Genomic DNA, 23,522 nt, shown 5'->3' on the forward strand with positions numbered 1-23,522 from the left:
TACTGTTCATAACTGACCAAGAAGCATAACTATGTCCCCAAAAATTATTATCTTCCCTAATCTTACAGCAGAAGGTAGTGCTGGAAAAGCTATGAACAGTTTGCTGAGACCACCTTCTGTAATTAGACACAGGAAGAGTTGATAGAAGTGGAACTTTCCTCCTTACAACGACCTGAGGCTTGTCCTGGAGGCCAAGGTATCATAAACTGAGCAGTACAGGTCAGTAGATTTAAAATTTCTTTCTCAAAGCATGACTTAAAAAAACCCTGAACCTATTACAGAGTATGTAATACACACACCCAGATCTGGAGAGTTTCATACATATTTACTAAAATTTTGCCTTCCTACTGCTGGGGCTTTCGGTGTGGGTCAGTTTGCTTGTGGTCAGAATATAAAAAAGGTGAATTGTTTGAGTTGGGTCTGTGACCTGTTACCTACCTCAGTAAGTACCAAGGAACAGATTGTTCAGACCTTGTGTGAAGAAGAAGGTAGACCTTCATCTTCCTCCAGAGCCTGATGAGCTGGGTTATGATAAAACAGATGCTCATTTTCTTCTTCCGTCTCCATTGCTCTCTGCAGAGTCTAACTTGAGGCTTTTGGCTGAGGATAGATGTGTTCCTAGATCTCTTCGATCCCTTGGACTCTTTGTGTGGCTGTGGACTTGAGGCTGCAAATCATGAAAGTACCAAAGAATTGTGAACACCCAAACCCATGTCTTCTGCAGGGATGCTGAACTCCTGTTACCCTTTAGTGCTCACTCGTTGTTGCTCTGTGTTCCTTGAAACAGCTGCTGTGCAGATTAGGCCTTCTTGCTGAAGGCTTTGCTAAAAACCCTTGCTCTTTGGTTTACTCTTCAGAGACAAACTGGCTTGAGAATTTTCCTGAGTAGTAGGTTGTCATTTGCTTTGTTCCCATAAGTGTTTGCTTTCAGTGTCACTGAAATAGCACACTCAGCTTAATTTAAAAAGCACAGCACACAGACGTATTTTGTTTTTTAATTACTAGCACTTTTCGATAATAGGGGGTAGTGAAAACCTGGTTCTCTTCAGAATTGAGTGGAAAGGCTGTTTATTCTACAGGAGCAAACTGTGTAGAGAAGCTGCCTGCCCTTAGCAAGCAGAGGACGATGGAGTGCTTTGCTGCGGGGATGTGGTTCCTCTTGAAGCTTTGTGTAGGGAGCTGCTGTGTCAGAATAACCACTTTTTTTTTGTTTGTTTGTTTTTAGATTAGGGAATTTTATAATGAAAACAACTGGATTTACCTCTTGAGACAATTACTTTTGCCAGAACAAGAACTTGAACAGCTCCTGAGTTTTCCAACATCACTGATGTTGAGTCTTCATATGAAGACAGATCTGAATTCCTTTGCTGCTTTTCTTCTTTGTTTCAAAGTCACAAACTAAACTGAGATGGTACCTCAGGACATGTTTAAAGTCTGTCTTTGCATGACTTTTTGACATCAGAGGTTCCGTTCAGCCAACTGCCAGAATAAGTCACAGACGTTCCCAGCTGCCAAACAGCCCTTCAGCAAGAACAAGGGACAGGGTGAAACCCTGCATCTTTCATTAGACAAAAAGTGCCCATTTACAGACCCTAACACAAATTTTGTAGCAACATAAATGAATTGTAACTTAAAGGCCATGACATAACTGAGATAAAGATTGTGGCAGAGAAATGAGAATTAAGTGCTAAAAACACTGGGAAGGATAGTAAATGCTGATGGGAGCAGAAGATTGACAAGATAATGTGAGGGGCAGTGAAAAAATGTGCTGAATACAGACAAAAGAGCAGTGCTAATGGCAGCATATGTAAACTGAACAAGAGCTTGCTCCTTGGCCCGTTGTCAGTCTCTTGACTTGACCTTTGGAGCTCTCACACAACAGTGGAGAGAGCAGAAACAGGCTTGACATCTTCCACTGAGTTTGCCCAACAAGAAAAATCTGTGAGATGCTGCTGTTTGCCAAGTTCAATCTGGAGAGCAGAGGGACTTAGCTGAGTGTTCAGCTGCATCCTGGCTGGATCAGGAGAATGAGTGGGGAGAAGAAAACCCTGGGCAGGTTCCCTGAAGGTGTAACATTGCTGCCACCTCCTCAGCACCTTTTTGTACCAGAAGGTTGAGTAATGCGGTGAGATGGCCTGCCCAAGATAACAGATCAGTCTAGGAGTGAGTAAAACACATTTAATTATTTTCTTCCTTCTCTGATGATGAAATTTCCTGAAGCAAAGATCAAAAAGCCTTGGAACAAAAAGCCAACTTGCTTAAATTTCTATGTGAAGTGATAATGGGTAAAGACAATGTGTTGGATGCAAGCATAGTGATTTGGATATCCGGCAGCTGCAGTACACAAGGAGCACAGGGGTCTTGGGTTTATTTTCTTAGCATGGATCTGTGCTTTGTTCTTGGCAGTAACTGCTGAACTTCCCTCTGCCAGCTACAGCAATTGCCCAAGTACTGGAGTTTTTTAGAAATGCAGTATTTGATACAATTTTAGCTTCTTGTTTTACTTTAATCACTAAGTGAGCAAAGATCCAGCACCAAGTTAAATCCTAGTTTTCAGCATGGCTCAATGTTCAGTTGTCAACATATGGCAACAGTTGTTGGCATCTTGTTGCCATGTCATGTCCTAAAACAATATGGTGTTTGTGAGAGACTGCAGAACATGAGCCCTGAAATATAGTATTGCAAAAAACATCCTTACTTTCAAAATCCAAGGAAAAGCCTTTTTTTGGAGGAACATCCAGCTGCAAAACATCAGTGGCTAAAGATGCTAACACCAATAGATTCTCTGTTCTCTGCTTGTCACTATAGTGTAGCTTTTCAGTCCATTACCTTCTGCCTTGACCTTATTCTGGCAAACTCCTTTTAGCCCACAGAAGCAGTGTTTAATAACTTCTCTCTCAGAAAGCAGCCAAACAAGAACAAATGCTGCAGAACGAGTCTCTTAAACCCTCCTTTCGCAAAACCTGCAGGTCTGAACCTGTGGAAAGAGTGCCTTGTTATATAACCTCACCACAGTGGAGGCTGCAAACCTCGTAAAAACCAGACCAAAAGTGAAATCACCCATGTTCCCTGCAGCTCAGGCTGGGGGAGATCACACCAGCACAGCCAGACTATAAAGCACTACAAGCCAGTCGCTCAGAGAGGGTTCAAGACAGCAGAGTGCTGAGGTAAGCAGCTCCTTTCATCACTGGAGTGGATACAGGCTCTCAGCACACCTCTCCTCATTGTGCTTTTTAGACATTTCATGGATTGATGTTTCTCACTTCTAGCTCATGGACCTCAGTTCTATTAAAGTAGTTTTTATTTCCATGCAAATTGAGTGATGCTTATATTTCTTTAATTTTGAATTCCAAGGAATACTTGTTGGGTTTTTTCTTCCTGTTGAAACTGCAAATTTTTTTGAGCTTTGTTCTACTTAAACACACAACTCCACCTCAGCTGAAGCTTAGATTGGATTATAAGTGTGGAGACCAGGACCCCTGCTTGCATCCTAGAGCTCTCTTGTGCAACAGTAACACAGTAAAGAAAAGCTATTTCATAATGCTGGGAATACAAGGGTGACTCCCATAAATTTGGTCCTGACTGGAATAGTGAACTCCAAGTGGGGCTTGGAAGCACTGGCTGTGCTGCCAGAAAGTGACTGATCTGCCCCCTGTTTTACAACATGCTGCTCATTTCTCAGAGATTTTGCTAGTAACGAATTTATCAAATCCAGATGCCTTGGGCTGAAGACCCAGCTTTCTCCATATGAAAGCCCTGCAGTGGCCTTAATGCTAATCCTGTAGAAATCAAGGGGATTTGGGACACTTCACTAAATATGTTTTGCTGAAGGCTGTTGCTTCTGGCTTGTGCAGGCTGCCTGTGGCTTGAACCCTAATTAGCATGTTTGGGATTTCTTTTTAACTCCCTCTCACCCACACAGGCTGTTACGGGAAAAGGCTAAACTGACTGGAGGAGGCAAGGGGTCTTTTTTCCAAGGTGCAGGTTGATGTTGTCTTGCCATATGTCCTGCACATGGTGCTATGCATTATGGGCATAAGCCAAGAGAAGCCTAGAGATGGGCCCTACATTTACACCACCAGAAAATGTAAATCCCCTCTGGGAGGGGTGGGAAGGAGGAGAGGCCTTTCTTTAACAGAAAAGCCATTCAGCACAAGCCACATTGTAATTCTGCATCTAAAGGAGAAGCTAAACTAATCACTGAGCAGAACTAATCTCTCTTTCATGTCAGCCATTTCATGGGGCTTGCACTGCACTCAAGGCAGGGGAGCCGAGGGGAGGTGTCTGTGGGGCTGCAGACACAGCCCAGGTGCAGATCCCCATTCCATGGACACACAAGGGATAGGAATCACCTCAGCCTTAACAGTCACTCCACTGGGTTACAGCAAGGGCACGTCCAAACTCGCTTTACTGTTCACCACGTGGCAGAGAGGTGAGAGTAAGTGTGAGCTGGAGTCTGCCACCTTTACCTGTCTGCCTGTGATCCCTGCCTCGGAGGAGCTTGGTCGGTGGACCCCAGAGACCAGTGGGACTCACCTGCAGCCCAAGGAGCCACCTGCTGGCCAGGAACAGCTGAGCGTGCTTGGAAAACCAAAAGTGCTTGCACTGAAGTACAGATACACTGAGATACTGCACAGAGATACAGGTTGTTTAAAAATTAAGTTTTTTAAAAAGCTTTATTCCAAACAGCTGATTATCCTCTCAAGGGTTAAAATTGATTATTCAATTCTGTCACAAGTTTCTAATGAGGAAATGCATGGGTCAGAGCCTACATGTGGGAAGGACCTGTTGTGTGCTGCTGAGAGGGTGTCCAGAGGGAGCCCCTCCACTGCATCAATGCACTGAGATAAATGTTCAAAGGGACCAGCCACAAACCAAGGATAAGGGCTTACACAATATATTTGGCCAAAATATTTCAGACCTTAGAGATTTTTATGCTGGTTTTAAATTGGTTTTAAATTAATTTATGTTTATTTCAGTGTATTTAAGTAGGGGTCTTGTGGAGACAGAAAAAAGCATTCAGACACTCCATTTATAGCAATAGTTGAATTATGCTTGCAAAAATTAATTCTGCTTTAGCAGAGCATTATGTATTTTGTAACAATTCTGTGTTTTATGGCAGCCTGCATTTACCCATTCATTGTCTGATTAAGAAGGAATTCCACATCTGCAAGTGAAGACCACACAAACTAAATATTAGCTCAGACCTTTTAGTAGATATATGTGCTATGTGGACTGAATACCCCAGAGAGTGCACAAGACCTCTCTCAGCGGTACGGAAAGGAACGTTTCAATTAGCCTCTGCACACAGACATACCTCTCAGGAAACTTATAATCATGATTCAGGCACTCTAAAATAGTTTCCTCAAAGCCCCATGCCACACAGAAGAGATCAAATATTTAATGAACTAAGAATGTTACATTTCTGTGTAAAGAGCACAGCTTGTCTAGTTTTCATCATTTTCCTTAAATAAGGCCTGGATCATCTTAGCTGTGATACGCCCATCTGATTTACCAACAGTACGCCCTTCTCTGTGGCTCCCGCTTGGCACTTCTTCTGTTTCCTTACAAGTAAGCACAGCTTTTCCAACCAAAAGCAGCTTTCTCTTCAGAGGTCCCAGTTTTGAGTATGCCTTAAGAAGAAAGAATATGGTTCATTTGTAATTTCATAGAAAAGCAACCATTCTTAAGAAAAAAAACCAAAACAACAAAACCAGAAACTTTTATTTTTAAAGCAACTGTAGAGGTGCTGCTCTGGGGCTGTGTTTGATAATGTCAGAGATAATGGGCTTCTTTTGCAAGCCAACTCATTTTAGGAGGCTACAGCCCTGCTGCCCTCTTCTCTGTGTTTTCACCAGTATCACCTTCTCTAAAAAGCAAATTCTAATCTCAAATTCAGTTCTGTGAGAAGAATTAAACCAATGCAACAGCTCGCTCCTTTCAAAAAGAGAGAGGTTCAAGCCCAGCTATGTGCTTCAGCCACATCTGCACTGGCTCTGGTCTTCTCCAAACCTCTGAGTCTACTCGGTTGACCAACCCAACAGAAACTAATTCAGGGGGAGACAGAAAGGAAAACTTTTCTGCTGGACTAGAGTCCATCAGCTGCAGCAAAGACCAATGTGCACTGTTGCCTCAACCCTGAAGTTCGCACCCAGGAACACCTTCATCCTGGCTTTCTGTTGAAGGAATCTTGATCCTTTAATGCTGCTGTGCAACACAGACTCTAAAGGACCTGTTCATTGCCATCCAAGCCTCGTAATCTCTCGTGACATTCAGAATTCTTTCTAGGGGAATTTCATCCTGACACTCCATGGGATGATTTTTAGGACATCATTCAATGGCCAAAACACATACCTCATGGTATCAGAGATGCCTGAAGGCATCCAAAACTTCCATGTGCTCTTTTGGCCCAGCATCTGAAGGGCATGGACCTAACTGTCCCAAATATCACCAGAAGACTACAATCCATCGGAACAGCCCAGCAGGTAAAGGACATTGGATGCCATAACCACTGGAAATAGAAGGGTCCTGACAGTAGCTCATGCTCCACAGTGAAAGTGTTAAAGTGTGTTTGTGTCAGTGGAAGACCTGATAACTCTGGCTCATACCTGGAACTCTTCTTCTTCATCCAACAAGCTGTCCAGGGATGGAGTGAAGAATTTTTTCTTCAATTTTTCATCACTGTCTGGAGGCTTCTTATAATCTCTTTTAGAACGAATCTTTGGAAAGGCACTTCTGAGGCTCTTTCCATCTGTCTTTGCTTATCAAAGAGAAGAAAAAGGAAGTATATGTAATAGTTAAGCCTTATGGAAGTCAGAATCAGTACTTGATATGAGCATTGCCTGCAATCTTTAATATGGCTTAGCCCCTGCAATGCAAAGAACAGCTTGGTAGCATTTTTAATTAGCAAATTAATTAGCAATTCAAGCCAAATACTCATTTACACTGGGGTTTTTAATGTGTTTTTTGTTCACAATTTCTGATCAAGACCCAGGGACTGAAATTGATTGGAAGTTAGAACTAATGGATCTGTAGGAGGGGGCAGGGAAAAAAAAGAGCTTTTGTCAGTTCAGCTTACATCCTATAGAGCCCTGAATAGTTAAAAAGAATAAGAAAGGCAGCAAAACCAAGTATAAATTTCTTCTATATCCATGTTTGTGTATGTATAGGTACATAACTACAAGTTCCTGAAACAGTCTACTTATAACTCCCCTAAAGAGATCACATCTGTAGTTAACTCATTCTCAAGATGATACAGAGGTTTCTGAACATGGACTGCCAAGTTACAGGTTTGCCTGTGACTGTGACCCAGCTTCTTGAAACAAAGCCTTATCCTCCAGGTAACTATTGCAAAAGTCTAACAAATGTGTTCAAAGTAAACATGTGTTTAATACAGCAGTTTTGGTCAACATGTTCGCTGGTGCCTGATGTTTGAAAAGGCCCACCTATGGCTGGGACTGATCAGAACTTCAACAAACTTCTTCATGTATCCATAACTGTATTATTTCCATTTTTCTAACATATCTCTTTAATTTTAATTAAAGAGATATGTTAGAATTATCTTCTACTTTTTTCCATCCTCTTTCTTCTACTCACACAAAGATGTAAAATAAAATTTGTGATACTTCGGAACCCACAGAGTCTGCCCTAAACAGATAAGCACAGGCTCCTGCTCCTTCTTGCTTAACAGTATATCCTTTCCCTGGCCACACCTACCAGAAGGGATGGAGATTCAGCCCAAAATTCAGTACTGCTTACCAAAATTTTCAGTTTAGGTTGAGCTCCATGTAACTTCATCTCCTCTTGCTAGGGATTTAGTTATAATTGAGCTCTGGTGTATTAGATTAATGACTGCAAAGTGCATGCACACTTAAAGTGAAAGCCTACATGGAGTTTAAGAGTGTCCTCACAAGGACAAGCTATAATGAAGTTATGATATGGATCAGTAAAGAACTGATTAGGATATGATTCATATCTTCATAAAAGATGGCCAATCCTGTAAACTGTATTCCAGGGTAGCTCTGGATGAGTAATAATATTCCACAATCTAAAACCAATTTAAATTTAAAAACTGTATTACAGATAGATTGTGATTTTATCTCCTTATGCAAATTACAATCTATTATGGCTGTGGTGGCTGCAATCAAGAGGGAAATAAGGTGTTCTCCATGCCAAACAGGTAGTTTGAATAAAAAGTTTCAGAAATAAAAAGTCTGTGCATGTTCAGTAACTTAGTATTTCTTATAAGCTGCTGTCATTTGCATTACCTGCATATTTTCTGGTTTCCCTTTTCATTTCATCCTTAGGAAGTTCTTGCAAGCCAGTTTCCTTTGTATGAAACAACTGCCTATGGAGTAAAAAATATAAAGTGAAATCCATAATAGGAGTCTAATTTTTTCTCTAATCTGTCCTGTGCAGTGATTTGGGGTGAGGGGGAGGCCACCACCCTTTCTGAGAGCCATTGCTGCCTAACCACAGAGGCAGAATAGCGCAATGGTTCAAAAATGCAATGGAGGCAGCCAGGTAGCTTAGTGGCTAATAAGCTGCTCTTTTTTATTCTTAGTGCCTTAGTTCAACTATGTCTATGAGACTAAAAGAAAACAAATGTTATAGTCTCTAGTCAGTCCAAGATTCAGACCACAGCTGGCAGCTCTCACTTCAAAGAAATCCAAAGTTTGGAAAGGAGAGAAAAATGGTCACTTCTTAAGACTTGAACTTTTTGTGCAATATGGCTAAAATCACTGAGCTGGGACTGGAAACTGAAGATGGATCTCTCACATTGTTGCACTGTGCTTTTGACACCATTAGTGTTGACATTTTGTAGCTAAATTAATCTTTCTCCAGGGAAAAAGTTAAATCATTTCAACACAAAAGAAGCTAATACTACAGACACCTCTGCAGACAGACATTTCCCAAGGTCTCTTCCTCTCTCAGTGTCAGGTCATTTGTTTCACTCAAGATTGCAAACCCCCTATATATTTGCAAATTAATCTTCACATCCTTAAACATTTTGCAAACAGTAAAGAAAAAAAATCTATTATTCAGCACTTAGTCTGAAAAGCTGGGGCTGAGACCATTAATTGCAACACAAAGAAATTATTTCCAAGCCTAAGTGATATAAAGTGAGTAGTGTTAGATCTTAGTAGATTAATTAAGGACCCAGTTTCTTCCCTGAAATTCAGTACTTGAGGAATCACAATCTTATTGTCGTCCTTCAGAGATACTGCTCCCATGTATACTCAGTCAAATCCTGTCTTTCCTCAACTAGGAGACTACCTTGGCTTTGATGTGGGAGAGCCTAAACAGCTCTAGAGGCAGACAGGAGCATTATTTAAAAAACAAAAAAAAAAATCACTTTTGAGTCCATGAAAGCATTATTTTACCCTGATACTCTTAGATGCTGAAGTTTGATATCAATCAGTTTTGCCACCAAACTGGTATTTTCTTCTTCCAGGAGCTGGACAGAAGCTTTCAAATCCTTTTCTTCCTTTCGGTAGATCTGAACCTTTTGACAGTTAAAAAAAGAATAAATGAAAGTCTTAGAATTTCGTAAAGCTTTGATAGCAACAACCTTACCAGCACACACCTAGGAAAAATGCAGCTGTATCAGCAAGACTGCATATTTGGTGGGGAAACACAGTGACACATCTTCAGACAAAAGGAAGGACTCGCTGGTTCTTTCACACCTTTATTAGAACCCTGTTACTGTCACAGCACATGTGTGTCAATCACAGCCACACATTTGGGCTGTGCAACCCTGACAGCAAAATCTTCTTGTACAGTCAAACACGTCTGCTAGACAGGAGCTCTAGATTTTTCTTTTTTGCTTTCACATCAGAGTTTTGAGAGAGGAAAAGCTTCTTTGCAGAGGTAAAGTCAGGGTCTTACTCAGCAAGTGTTGTTTTTCTAATTCCTTCCTATACCTGAAACCTTCTTACCTAAAATTAGTGAAGTTTTCAGTCCAAGTTACCACAGTATTTCTTCCATCAGAGGGTGGTGGTGGGGCTCTGGAACGGGCTCCCCTGGGTCACAGCCCCAAGGCTGACAGAGCTCAAGGAGCATTTGGACAATGCTCTCAGTGGGGCTTTTCAGGAGCAGGAGTTGGACTCAATGATCCTTGTGGGCCCCTTCCAGCTCAGGATGTTCTATGGCTCTGTGACATTGGCTGAGCCCCAGGTACTATTTGCTTTCAGACTGGCAATTGCCCCTTATCAGTGTGGAGATATACTGACCAAAGGATGCTGGTTATTCAGTTCCCACAATGCCTCCCACTTCTGCATAAGTACCAGCAAGTGTTTACCCCCTTACTGGGAAAGGGAATATACTATGGGAAAGATCTTCCCAGAAAGCTTACCCATAATGCATGTGTTCAAGAGAAGTACCAAGCGATCTGAAAGCGTCCATTCTCATCAAAACCAAATTAACCCAGCTATAATCATCCAAATTTGCAGTTAAAACTAGTTCCAACTTCTCCCAAGGATTAAAAAGGTGAAAATGACTGGAAATTAACCAGTAACAGGATGTGGCTTGGCACAGTGAGGTGATGCAGCTTTGCACCATCTTGGTGTGACAGATTAACCATGGAAAAATGTGACTGAAGTCTCCAAATCTGTTTTAATTTTGGAGGTAACTAATCTAGAGCTATTTTGGTAAGTCATTTTTCAGTTCAGTGGCCAAACTTAAATAAAAAAAAAGAACTGAGACAAAACTAAAATTTTTGGTTTATCACCCCCAAAGGAAATACTGAAACAGTCTGTCAGCTACATATAAACATTAGTCTGAGAGAAAATATTTCATCCATGTAAGAAAAGCAGAGAAAATGAATGGGTGAATTCAGAGGACCGGAGAAGTTAGTGATAATAGTTTTGTTTTCGCCCAAAATTCAAAGCAGTAATTCATAACATAGGAAAGTAGCAACATAGGAAAGTAACTCATAACATAGGAAACTTCTGCTTGAGAAGAAAGAAATCCAAATCCCTCAGCTCTGAGGTGAAGGCCTGTCAGGACATAAGAGTACTCCAAAGTGCTCTCTTATTGGCACTGCTAATGTGTGTAAAACCTGTAAGTGTTCAGTGAGACAGGGAGAAGGGAAGAGAATTCATACTCATGCAGTGATGGGATGTGTAAATTTGAGCTCCTGTTTGTTTATACAGAATAAAACATTAATTCTTTCCCATTTCTTTTCCTTACCCTCATTGCTTCAGAAGTTGTGGTTTGGACACCCTCCCTGGAAAGTTAAAGATGCATGCTCAGAGCTCATTAAGGGGAAGAAGGAAAGCTGTGTCCCTGCATCCTGGCAAGTACCTTAAATTAGTAACGAAAATGAAGAACCTCTGCCAGGTTTGTTGATGTGGCATGGAAAAGTAAGAAGTACATTTATTAACTTTCCAAAAAGTTTTGCTCGGTTCTCAACTGTGAGGCTGTAAAAGTGAGGAAAGGCATTTCACTCACCAATCTCATGCTTAGATTTGATTGAAACAAAGAACCTATACTGACTGGAATAAAAAAAAATCAAACTTTCACTATGGAAAAAATTATTTTCCTAAATCTGGCACACAAAAATGTTTTCTTGTCAAGAAAATTACAGCTATCTAATATAGAGCTCTAAATTGTCATTAAAGGTCAGTATAAGAGCTATCAAGCAATTAATTACAGCCATATATGATTTTGATTTTCCTTTCTTCAGTGTAGAGTCCCCATGGTTTCTTTATGACATTCCATTTCATGTCGTCTCAAGCCATTTCTCAGAACATATTTCCAACATCCATATCCATTTTCTTTCAATACAGCAGCACTGGAACTTTAATGCAATTCAAACCTCCCCTCTTCAGTTACTTACCTAGTTGATCCTTTATAGCATCCCAGTCTCCACAGATAAAGATCTGTAATTGTATGGAACATTGTAGTCCTTCATGTAACAGCTTGGGCAGGAAAGGGGGTCCTCCATTTGTGAAAGCAGATGTTCACCTCTTACCTTTATTCACCACACTGCACTGCTTTCTGCTGAGGATCACAGATTAATCACTGGAAAACTGCTCTCCTTTGCCAAAAGAAGTCTCCCAGGCCCATGACTGGAAACAGTTCTGACCATAGGCCACATTATTTCAAACATGAAGTGCCACGATAAACTGCAGGCAAGCAATCCTCTTACCTCTTCTTTTAGCCACTCGTTCTCTTCAATCTCTCTGCGACAGTTCTTGTCTAAGTACCCCACAGCATTCTGAGAAAACACAAGTTAAAATAATCCCATCGGAGAGCAACACTTCGACAGTCCTGCACACTATAAAGAAAAGCTGTCTGCTCTTTAGCAGGAAATAATTAAGACACATCTACACAACAGACTGTAGCATCCTCTGAGGGATTACAAGGGGATTTACTTCACAAGGCCAGATGTTTCTCCTCTATCTTCTGCCTAGAGCAGATTATATGTCAAGCAATTTAGCAATATTTTTGATTTCCCATATTAAAATAGGACATTTCCCTTTTTGTCTAATAAATTCTTCTGTGTACCACTACTGCTCAAGTCTTACTGCTTTCAGAAAACCAAACCTTCAGCTATTAAGAATCCCAAGTAAAATCCCAAATGAGGCAGTTCTGCTCTACAACAAATGACCTAAGCATGTAGAGGTCTGACCCCAGGATACAATTTAATTATTGATGTCAGTAAAGTGGAAAGGAAGAAGTGAGGGGGAAGATGCCCCAACAGATCACCATAAACACAGTCCTCTGGATTATGTTCTCACATGACTGGAAATTCCAGCACTGAAGTCAGGGAATTTAAAAACCTAATGGGCCTAGTGGTTTGTACTGAAGTATACTTTGCATTTTGTGAAAGTAAGAAGTTGTCACTAGAACTATTTGTAAACCATGTTTTCAAATCAGAGCTGGCAGAGATTACAAAATCATAGTGAATCAATAAACCTATATTTTCCTGAGACTGCACTATTGTGACATTTAAAAAATGTTGTACTTTACAAGTACAGTGAAAACCTTTTTTTTCAAATTGATGTATATTTTCATGCAATCTATTGGTGTATTACTGCTTTTGGAAATCTGTGTAAATGTCAAAATCAAGGCCATGGCAAAAGCAACATGTTCTCAAACAAGCCTTGTCAGTGCATGGTGCCCCAGTTTCCTGTGCATTGTTTGTAAAATGCCCTCACATCTACCCATTGTTATTCTGGTGGAAAGAAAAAAAAAAGGTACATATATGTATAGCAGTAACCAAATCCATATGTACCAGGATTTGCAGGTTATTTTACTCTCAATTTATTAAAAAAGTTTGAAGTCTTAATATGAGTTAAAATAATCAATAATGCAGAGTACATGTACCCCAACTGTAACACAGGAGTTTTTAAAAAAAGCAAAAAGATTACCTTAAGAGCTTCTTCACTGAGTAATTTCATGTGCCTGTCAAACATTTTCTGATTTTCCTCTCTCACAACTTCCAAAGCTTTGCTATAATATTCTTCAAAACAAAAAACCAGGGAAATCAAAAATCATTATTTGCCATCAATTTTTCCTGATAACATATAGAAAACTGACATGCCATTACTAAACTGCAACTTATCAGTGAGTGTCACCTGGGCAGATAAGATACTCCACAGAGAAGGATTCAAATATCCTTTTCTAAAGAAATTCTCCTTCCAAACCCAAAGAATAGAAGTGTTAACTACAAAACTGGAAATTGGAAGTGGAATAGAAATTACACATTTCTGTTCACAACTGCAAGAGCGGAGCAATTCCCTGCTAACTGAGCAGTGATCTAAGCAATTCTCTGCTAAAATACTGGCATCTTAACATTAAATTTTGTCTCTATCAATAGCAGAGCTCCTGGAGCCATATGAGAGATTTGCTTAGAAAATTTATTCTTTTGACATAGAAGCATACTGGATCTCCTTCTCCACATGACATTTTTTCAGATAGTTATTATAACGTGCCTAATAAATTTTCTGACTTATTTAAGACTCTGAGGTTCTAATTTGACAGCAGAACAAAATGGAGAATGTGGCAATTGCCACAATGAGTATTGTATCCAGTTCTGGGCCCCTCACTTTAGGAGGGACATCGAGTTACTTGAGCGTGTCCAGAGGAGGGCAACAAGACTAATAAGGGGCTTGGAGCACAAGCCATACGAAGAGCGGCTGAGGGAGCTGGGGTTGTTTAGCCTGGAGAAAAGGAGACTCAGGGGCGACCTCATCACTCTCTACAACTTCCTGAAGGGTGGCTGTAGTGAGCTGGGGGTCGGCCTCTTTCTCTGGGCAACAACAGACAGAACAAGAGGACACAGTCTCAAGCTGCGTCAAGCAAGATGTAAGTTAGAATTAAGGATATATTTCACAGAAAGAGTGGTCAGATACTGGAATCATTTACCCAGTGAGGTGGTGGAGTCATCATCCCTTGAAGAATTCAAAAAAAGACTGGATGTGGCACTTGCTGCCATGATCTAGTTGAACAGTTAGAACATCGGCTGGACTTGATGATCTTATAGGTCTCTTCCAGTCTTGAACTTCTGTGATTCTGTGATTCTATCATTACTTGTGGTCATTATTTAGAAAGTGTGTCTTACGCTGAACTGAATAGGTTTGGATTCATGTTCTAGTCACCTGCTATTTAATTATTTCATCCTTCCATTTAGTTCTTTTGTTTTTGCTCTTCTAAATAGCTCACTCCTGCTTGATATTTCCTCCTTCTGAAGGAATGAATGAGATTATAGTAATTTTCTGTGAAGGAAGGCATAGCACACTTATTTCAAATGGTTGAAATTCAATCTTTTACTGCACTTGTGTTGCAGACAGCCTATTTCTGATCTAGCTGCAAACAAATATCTACTTATGCATGCACTGTGGAGTCAAAGGCAGTCAAACATGAAAGGTGTATTAGTAGTGCATTAATTATTAATTTAACACAGTGGAAGCTGGACTCCACCATCTAGACTTGGCAGAATGAAAAGGAAGGACTTCCATACTGTAATGAATTCACTCTTCCATTATTTCAAATAGCTAAATAACCTGAGTTGTACTTGGAGAATGAAAAAGGAGAAAGTGTGTGTCTGAACAGTTGCTAAAGAGGCTATCTTCCCTAATCCCCTCACTGCAACACTGTGTTCCCCACACATCACCTAAATTGTGGCTCTCTTTTGCTTGCTCTCCTCTCCAGCTGTTTTGCTTAAAATGTCACCACCAGAAAACATGAACTGTGCCAGTTCCAAGCCCTTCAGTGGTACACACAGAGACAGATACCTGCTTACCTATGCTTATTCTCTAAGCTTGTTACACATTCAAGGTGTGAGCAAGCCAAATTTGTTGCTGCCTTGCTCAGAAAGCTTGATAGATTGAAAGATAGATTTCTGCCAGAAGGCTGTACTCCCCAGACACTTTCTAGGTTCAGTTTTAGGGAGTTAAGCAAAATAGTATGGTAAACATCCAGTACTGTCAGCATCATTTTCCAGTATGTTATGTAGGGCATTTACATATGTACCACTATAACTGATTTTCAATAAATACATTTCTGTTGGACCATGATTTTTTGTTAAACCACAACATTCTGTACCCTGTGGCATGCAGGAGATCAGACTGCCTATCCCTATTGGCATTCTATATAACAGCCCATTCTCTTTTTCATTTCATATTTCAGCAGCAATATAGAGAAATTTTAAATCAATTAAGAACACGGAAAATGAAAAAACCCCAACCTCTCCTGAATACAGACGTGGATATCTAGCAAGCTATCTGGAAATGTAGAAATCACAGAGCAGATCTTAATGGTGGTAAAATATGTTTTGAGAGACAAAAAGATAGCTTATTCACAGTAGCTGATGCCTGGTAATGGCTGGCACAGAATATACAGAGACCCTTAGAGCAGTGTCACTGCCTGTTACTACCAGCTGCTTGGCTGCAGCCACGCATACTGAGAGGGACGTAAAGAAAGAAAACCAGGACATCCTTCTCCTGTTGGAAGCATGGCTTATGTAACAGCAAAATATTTAAATTATTTTTAAATAATGCAGTAATAAAGAAATCTTTGTAAAGCACTCACAGCACAATGTATAAGCTCTCAAATGAATTGCACTGCTGTGACAGGGCTGAAACAGTTCTCAGTATGTGTCTGCGTGCCTGTGGGTGATTTTGCAGAGCCTCACACTGTGCAATAGGAGGAAAGGCCCAGACCACTGGCTAAAGAGCTCCCTCTAGTCCTGCATGGAAACCAGTGCGCTCCACAGAAAAGACCGTTCCAAGAATGAGCTCATACTGCTTTCCTGTCAAAGGAGCTTTCAATATGTGAAGTGCTTGTAGATGATGAGAACTAACAGCAGCAGAGTCAACATTTTCAAGTATGACTGCTAAGGGAGCCCTCTGTGTAGGTGACCTAAATATGTGTAAACTTATTTTTACAAAAAACTGCTATCCTTCTCAGTATCTTTTTTTTTTAATGGGTTGCCTGTATTTTACAAGAAAACCATCAAAGGACCAGCTTATCAGTTTCTTGAAGTGTCATCATTTCTGTAAACTTTACCAATTTCTTTAATAAAGGAACTTTTACAGAGAGAGAAATAAAGAAAGGGAGTCATTCTATTTTTCAGGATTATGCAGCCCATCTTAGGTGCACTTAGAAAAGTTCATGCAAATTACTAGAAAAGTTGATAGAAGCTACTAGAACTTGATCTAAAATTAATTTTATCATTTCATTCCTGCAGGAAATATGCAAAGCCCATGTAAGACTTACATTACACCAGTTGTAAACTGACCTTCAGTTTTTTCAAGTTCATATTTGACATCTGCAATGTCTTTTTCCAGACGGCTAATCCTCTCAGCATGTATTTTGCTTCCGACATTTTTGTACTCCAACCAATAATCTCTCTCACGCTGCTTTTCTACAATTTTTTTCTTTGTTTCTTCAATTTGGGAGCGCAGATCTATTAAAATAACAATGTCAAAACTGATTTATTGAACTGATAATTCTTCCTATGTCAACTTCTTTAAGAAAGGTGTTTTCATAGGGAATGGAAAAGGAAGGGGGATTCTTCCACACTATAGTACATCACAACCTGATGGCCTTACACAGTTCCTAGGGCCACTAGCATTGCTGAAAACAGCTTGATCTTATTCTTCCAAAGAGAGACAAGTGTTCTCACCAAAATGTTGTAACCAAGGTCACGTGTCTCCCACAGAGAATTGCAAGGGATGGCAGCTGGAATTTTCAACGCTCAAAACTGGTCTTTTTTCCTTCCATCAATAATTTTTTATTTTTAATCCTCAGTAGATCCAGTGCTTAGGACTTTCATGAGTTTCAAAAAAGAGGAAGCCTCTGTACTTGCACAATACTATACATCATTTGGAAGGGACAGATTGATTTATAAGCCCTCCACATCTCACACTAAACTCAGAGAGCCTAATTTTGGGAGAGGAATAGTATTGATACTTTTTATACAACAAAGAAGTTGAATCTCTACTTAAATTGCAAAACAACATCAACATGTACTTAATCCCAAGTGTGTAAACTGCAAACCACACTTCCCCAGCACACAATATACCTTCAAGAAGTTGTTCTTTGTCCTTCACAAACTGGAAAACTGCTTTCAGTGACTCTTCCACATCATCCCTGGTTACAATCCCCTTCTCATCTCGTTTGTTCTCCTTTTCTTCTATTTGCCTTACTAAGCGGCTGATAAGCAACTTCTGCTCTTCCTTCAGAACAACATTCTAAGGAAGAAGACACAGCTGATATTAAAACGTTTTCAGAGTGAAAAACTTAAGAAAAAAAGGAAAATATGCCCTAGTGCCAGATGAGATGCAAGAACAACCTGTGCTTCATATTCTGAAAGGTTAGAGCAGGAGGGAGAATTTGCAAGGCTCAGATATTTCCTCAGTAACTTCAGACCACTGGAAGGAAATGAGAGACCAATGACAGCTGTACTGGGTACAGCCCACCAATAATCCTCCATTGCCTGGAAAGAAAGGTGCTCGCAGACAATTTAATAACAATGTTTCTATGCAGGAGCTGTTTGCTTCCTGTGGACATTCCTCATGAGAATGTACCATCCTCATATAGAAAAATCATGAGACAATCAGGTCACTTGCATATAACCACAGCAAAGAGTCTTGTCAGAGCTGAAATGAGTAATACGTCCTGAAACCACAACTGGGATCATAACCCCTGGCCGTGACCCTCTCTAGTGATGCTCAGATTGTTTGAAATCCAGATTGTGTATGTTTGCTCCCAAAAGATACCACACAGGAGCAAACAAGTGGGAAGTAAATAACAGTGAGTAGGCAGTGGAAAGAGTCTCAAGCATTCCTCACTTCTAGGATTAACTCTAAACCACTCACAAACATTAGGCAGGAAATAAAGAATGGAGCTCAAAGCACTGTCAAAACATGATTAAATTAAAACAATAGCACTTCACCCATGCCTTAAAGTACCCTGCTCAATCCAAAACATGGAGTCCCTGAAAGACCATGAACTAGCAGCAAATTGGGGGAATAGATAGCTGGGAGTAAAATTAGAGGAAACTAGGCAGTTGCATTCACATCCTAACAGAAGTTGGATGGTAGGGAAATTATAGAGTAAAATGCAGCTGCTACTATCTGAATGGAATGCAGCTGGCATGCTTGAAACCCACTCCATGATGCTGCCCTACAATCTGCAACCACAGCTCCTGCTAAGGGCATGGAACAGAGGGTGGAACAGGGTGCAGACACCGTGGCCAGGCTGCACAGAAATCCTTGCAGGGAGGGGAACTCAATGGCACTCTGTAGCTGACAAACAGCACAACACCTGTCAGCCAGGGGAGAGAGAAGAAGATGAATAACTAGAGTCACTCAAGCTCTGCCTAAACATAAAGAAATAGTATAAAAGTAAGTTAGGAATGGGGAGAAGTTTGGGAAGTCCATCATAACTGCTGGGATCAGTTGTGAGGCTGAATCTGTCTTCTCCCCCATAGAGGGACACCTATTGGGTTAGAACCATGCTCTGTGGGCACAGAATACTTTGAATTAGAGGCTTGCCTGTGTGTTGCTTTTGCAGAGAGATACTATCACTGAAAATCCTCAAAACTTAATCTAACTTTATGTTAATAAAGAGCATTATTCCATAAACTGTCAGTGTGAGCCCTTCACAGGCACTGGCTGTCAGTAACACACTCAAACAAACTGGGGAGACCCACTGAGGGGTCACAAAGTGGGGATACCAACTGAGGGGTCTCCCTTATGCTGTTGCTCTGTGTCTCTGAACAAGGCAGTTGAACCACCCTCCAATCCAGCAATATAATCCCAAGAGACATAAGACCCAACAATAATCATAAAAGCTTTCAGATGCCTGCAGAAAGAAGAGCAATTGCCACTTCCAGTGACAGTCAAGCCACAAATGAAACACCATCCAGGCTTCAAGACTGCAAGAAGTACCACAGAGAGCTGAACAGATGGATGCTTATAAAAGCACGGCAAGCATCAGCACGGGAAAGACAGAGAGGCATTGTTTCAATGTTTCACTGCTATGAAGTGCAGGCTGCAACATGATGCAGAATAAGGATTTTTTGAGCATTTTCAATTAATTTCAATAGGTGACTCTCTAATATCTATTTTCAAAGTTCACTGCTCACAGTTACCAGATGCCATATTATGGCTGTTTATATACAGCTCATATGCATGGTTCTTTAAAGTGTCACTCAGGTGAGATCAGTAGTTACACAACCTTGTTCTAAAAGTTACCCAAACAATTATTAATCCATGAGAAAGTGTGTCTTCATCCATCAGTGCTAGAAATCACAGCTAGCAAATAGCATGATGGTCTTTCTCCTTTATTCAATTTTTATTGTAACTACGTTTGCAGCAATAACTAGATTCTCACCAGAAACCTGTGCAATTCCATTACCTCAGAAGGATTCAAAGAAGCTCAGCAATTCTCAGTGCTTGGTTAGATCTGCTAATACTACCAACAAAAACTAAATTTATACCATTTATTCTTCATGCATTGAAATATTGAAGAATATTTGTAGGAGTGGTTAAAAGGCATATCTGATGTACTGCAGGAAAGGTACCTACTGAAAGGTGGCTTGCTGTCCTGTGCTTGCTGCAGAGAAAAATGCCAAGGAAGGGAAACAAAGCTGATAAAAGGACTACAGCACATGTCTGAAGTGGAGCAGCTGAGGATGTTTGGTCTGGAGAAAAGGAGGCTCAGGTGGCACCTTATCTCTCTTTAAAACCTCCTGGAATGACTTTGTAGCCAGGTGGAGGTTGTTCTCTCCTCCCATGCAACAAGTAAGAGGGCAAAAGAAAAATAAAATTGTGCCAAGTTTAGATTGGTTATTAGGGAAAATTTCTTCACTGAAAGGGTGGTGAGGTATTGGAACAGGTTGCCCAGGAAAGTGGTGGAATCACTATCCCTGGAAGTGTTCAAAAGACACATGGATGTGGCACTTGTTGACTGCTTTAGTGATGAACACAATGGTGCTGGGTTAAACAGCTGGACTTGATAATCTGAGAAGTCTTTCCCATCCTTAACAATTCTGTGATTCCATTAAATATGTAGGTGGTTATAAGGATCTCTTGTGCATTGGAAAGCACCTGCACTGAACTCACTTTACCTTAATGCTCTGTCCTATTCTGTAATGTTCTACTCCTGCAGCTTCTTTTTAGCATGTTACATTTAGGACATGTATGCTATATGTCACATTTAATTCAGGTAACACTTTAACTTTCAGCACATAAAGTGACTCACTAACTCCAGTTTCATTGACTGCAACAAATGCACTGCAATAACTAATTTTAAAGTATGTAGTATTCAAATGGAAAGAATAAAACTGAATCTATGAGTAAGAATACCACAAATAAAATTTGCTGTATAGTAACTTACCTTTTTAATATCTTCTTTGAGCTTTTCTTCCAATCCTTTCAGATGAAACAAAACCCATGCAATTGCTGTTTGTTTGGCCGCAATGCTATGAAGAGAGAGTAAAGAAAGAGACATTCTTACAAAAAATTAGAGAAAGGAATGCTATTTAAGCCAGATTAAATGTAAATACTACCAAAATGTTTATTTTCACATCATATTGTTAGACTTATTTGGGTAAATACCACTGTCTGCTTACTACACATAAAGAAATTATTTCCCACATACATCTGGGCCTGCATGTTAGTTTGGATTTCAGAGCCCTACAGAGCAGCAGACTCTGTGGGTCTATTGTTCCTGTGTAGCCTCCTGAGAGGCTGGAGCTGGTTTGTTCATTCTGCATGAGGTTTAGCTGACCTCTTACACAGGTCACCTTCAGGACAAGCTAATTCATGCTCCAAAAAGTATTACTCTAGCACTCTGTACCTCTGTTCCCAGCATTCACTCATCATGTGGTGCAATAGTATTGCAATTATCATAAAACCTTTTATTCTTTTAACAGTTCTTCTTCTCTCAGTTTTTAGTTTGAGGGTTTGGAGTGCTTTTTTGTGGTTTTGGGAGTTTTTCCCTTCTCTGTTGATTTCAGCTGTTTCAAAAGAAGATAATTCATTTCCTAGTTAATTTGCTAAGTTTGGATCACTGAATCATGCAAATTGCAGTTTACTAAATTTGCATCCTCTGGTGTCAGTGCATTGTGTATTGGTGTCAGCTCCAAGGTATTCTTCAGGTTTTCTATTAAGTAGAAGGATATTAGTTAGAGAGAGACTAGACCAGGGTACAGTGGTCATGGTCACAGCAAAAGCACATCATAATATTGTTGTTCCTAAGAAATGCTGAAATGAAGAACTTTAATGAAAATGCAAAATAACAAACTTCCTAGGAACAGTGACCATTCTTCAGTGCAAGGAAATAAAAAACAGGAATCAAAGTTAAATAAATCCTACATACTCGATAAATCCTAAAGGGGAATGTGACAGCTATTCACTTGTATGATTATCCACCTTTGATCAGTCAAGTAGTACAGAGAATTTACAGAGGTGAAGAGAAAGAAAGGAAGAATAAGAGGGACAGATAAGAGAGTGGCAGAAAGATAAAAACAGCAAGAAGAATACTTTTCTTCCCTTTTCCCCCTTCTGTTGCTGTAGAAACTACATATTCCATTTCAATGAAGCACCTATTTCAGTGGAAGACTTCAGACAAATGAGTCATTTGCTTGGATATTAGCATATGCTTAACAATAATTTTATCAGAAAGTGGTACCGTTTTTTTCTCAGCCCAGTAATACAGTTTCCTTATTCCTTCACAAAATAGGTGAGTTAGTTTTGGACTTTTCAGAAGGTATTTGTTTGTGATATGACTGAGGTAAATCTAGGCTATTTCACTATGGAAAATTGTACTCTGTGCTCTGTAAAATGAAACAGGAAAATCCCACATAAACCCTGTGAACTCATACAGCTGTTACTACAACTACAGGAGCATCCTTTTTAGTTTGCTTACTCCACTTGTCATTTCCACACCGAGGCACTACTCCCTGCTCCCTAAATGCTGATAATTGCTGGATACTGGGTGTTCCTGAGCTATTTCCATTTCAATTTCTGTCTCAGATAAAAGTCATGAAGCTTATTTTTTCTCCTTTTAATCATTTACTCAAGAGACTAGAAATCAAGTAAGATGAACAGGTTTGTAACTGCTTCAGATATCTCCCCCTTGGCTCTTATTTTCCTCTGCTTGATTTTAAGAGACCTTTCATTTATCTCTTACTTTCAAAATAAAACACTTCATGCTCTGCTCTCAGCTGCACCAAGGAAGAGAGCAAACTGTAGGTCTTGAGGTTCTGGCTAGTGACAACAAACCTCCATGAACCCCAAGGAATCCTAAAAAATACAGCCAAATGTGATCTTGCAACTTCAGCATATGCTGATCAAAAGCTTGCTACTAACAGAAAAAATGTCAGGGTTTTTCATTTTAATATTTTTTTCCCAAGTTATAGCCTAATGGCATAAAATTTCTGACCCATTTAATTGCTTTCTTAGAGCTACATTTTAAAAAGTGAACCTTTCTGAAATAGCCTCAAAACCTCAAATCAATCAGCTCAGGCTACAAATTGTGTAAGTTGTCTTTGTTATCTGCTTTCTTTATTCACATATTCTGTATGAGTGAGAAGTTAAAATATATTAAACCTACTGATAATCTAGTAAGGATTCTGGTAAATCAGATTCAGGCTCTTGAACTTGCTCTTCTGGTTTCTTCTTTTTCTTACTCTCTTCCATTTTTTTTTGTTTTTTTTTTTTTTTCTTAATGTGCTAGAAGTGAAGGAAAAAAAAGTATAAAGATGAATAATTTACAAAACATTGTGTGTTTACTGGCATTTGTCACTTTTGACAAGCTTGTAACAGTTCTGAAATAAAAAAAAAAAAAACAAACTGGGATTTTGGCAGCAACAATCCTGCCCAGGGGTAGCACTCAAGCCCATATCTCTATATATATACACATATATATGTGTGTGTATATATATACATATATATATGTAATGTATACCTGGGTAGATACAGTGGGCTCTATCACCATTACTTATTGCATCCCTTGCTACAGGTTGTCTTTTACATTCTTGCAAATCAAACCAGAAGCTGCTC

At 39.9% G+C, this 23,522-nt stretch overlaps 1 protein-coding gene across 2 annotated transcripts; it reads right to left on the bottom strand.

Annotated features, from left to right (window-relative positions):
* Positions 1 to 4,657: 4,657 nt before the first annotated feature.
* On the bottom strand, positions 4,658 to 23,188 carry CCDC83 (coiled-coil domain containing 83). Of its 2 annotated transcripts, none has more exons than XM_063148754.1 (10): positions 23,074 to 23,188; positions 20,854 to 20,938; positions 17,534 to 17,702; positions 16,748 to 16,915; positions 13,377 to 13,468; positions 12,152 to 12,220; positions 9,384 to 9,505; positions 8,268 to 8,347; positions 6,609 to 6,751; positions 4,658 to 5,633 (listed from the first exon to the last, which is right to left on the bottom strand). In XM_063148754.1, the coding sequence occupies exons 1-10, from the start codon at positions 23,157 to 23,159 to the stop codon at positions 5,448 to 5,450; spliced, it is 1,200 nt and encodes a 399-aa protein (XP_063004824.1). In that variant the 5' UTR covers positions 23,160 to 23,188; the 3' UTR covers positions 4,658 to 5,447. The 2 variants fall into 2 exon arrangements, with proteins under 2 accessions (XP_063004824.1, XP_063004823.1); XM_063148753.1 differs by having other exon boundaries at positions 6,609 to 6,760.
* Between the last annotated feature and the right edge of the window lie 334 nt (positions 23,189 to 23,522).

This window comes from Melospiza melodia, chromosome 2, assembly GCF_035770615.1.
Source record: "Melospiza melodia melodia isolate bMelMel2 chromosome 2, bMelMel2.pri, whole genome shotgun sequence".
In the NCBI taxonomy this organism is placed as follows: domain Eukaryota; kingdom Metazoa; phylum Chordata; class Aves; order Passeriformes; family Passerellidae; genus Melospiza; species Melospiza melodia.

Excerpts from the sequence above, each read along its gene's own strand:
- CCDC83 (XM_063148753.1), bottom strand. The coding sequence starts at position 23,159 with ATGGAAGAGAGTAAGAAAAAGAAGAAACCAGAAGAGCAAGTTCAAGAG. Across the intron at positions 13,469-16,747 it reads TGAACTTGAAAAAACTGAAG|AATATTATAGCAAAGCTTTG; the intron begins GTCAGTTTACAA and ends TTTGTTTTGAAG. Across the intron at positions 8,348-9,383 it reads CAGCATCTAAGAGTATCAGG|GCAGTTGTTTCATACAAAGG; the intron begins GTAAAATAATGC and ends TTTACTCCATAG.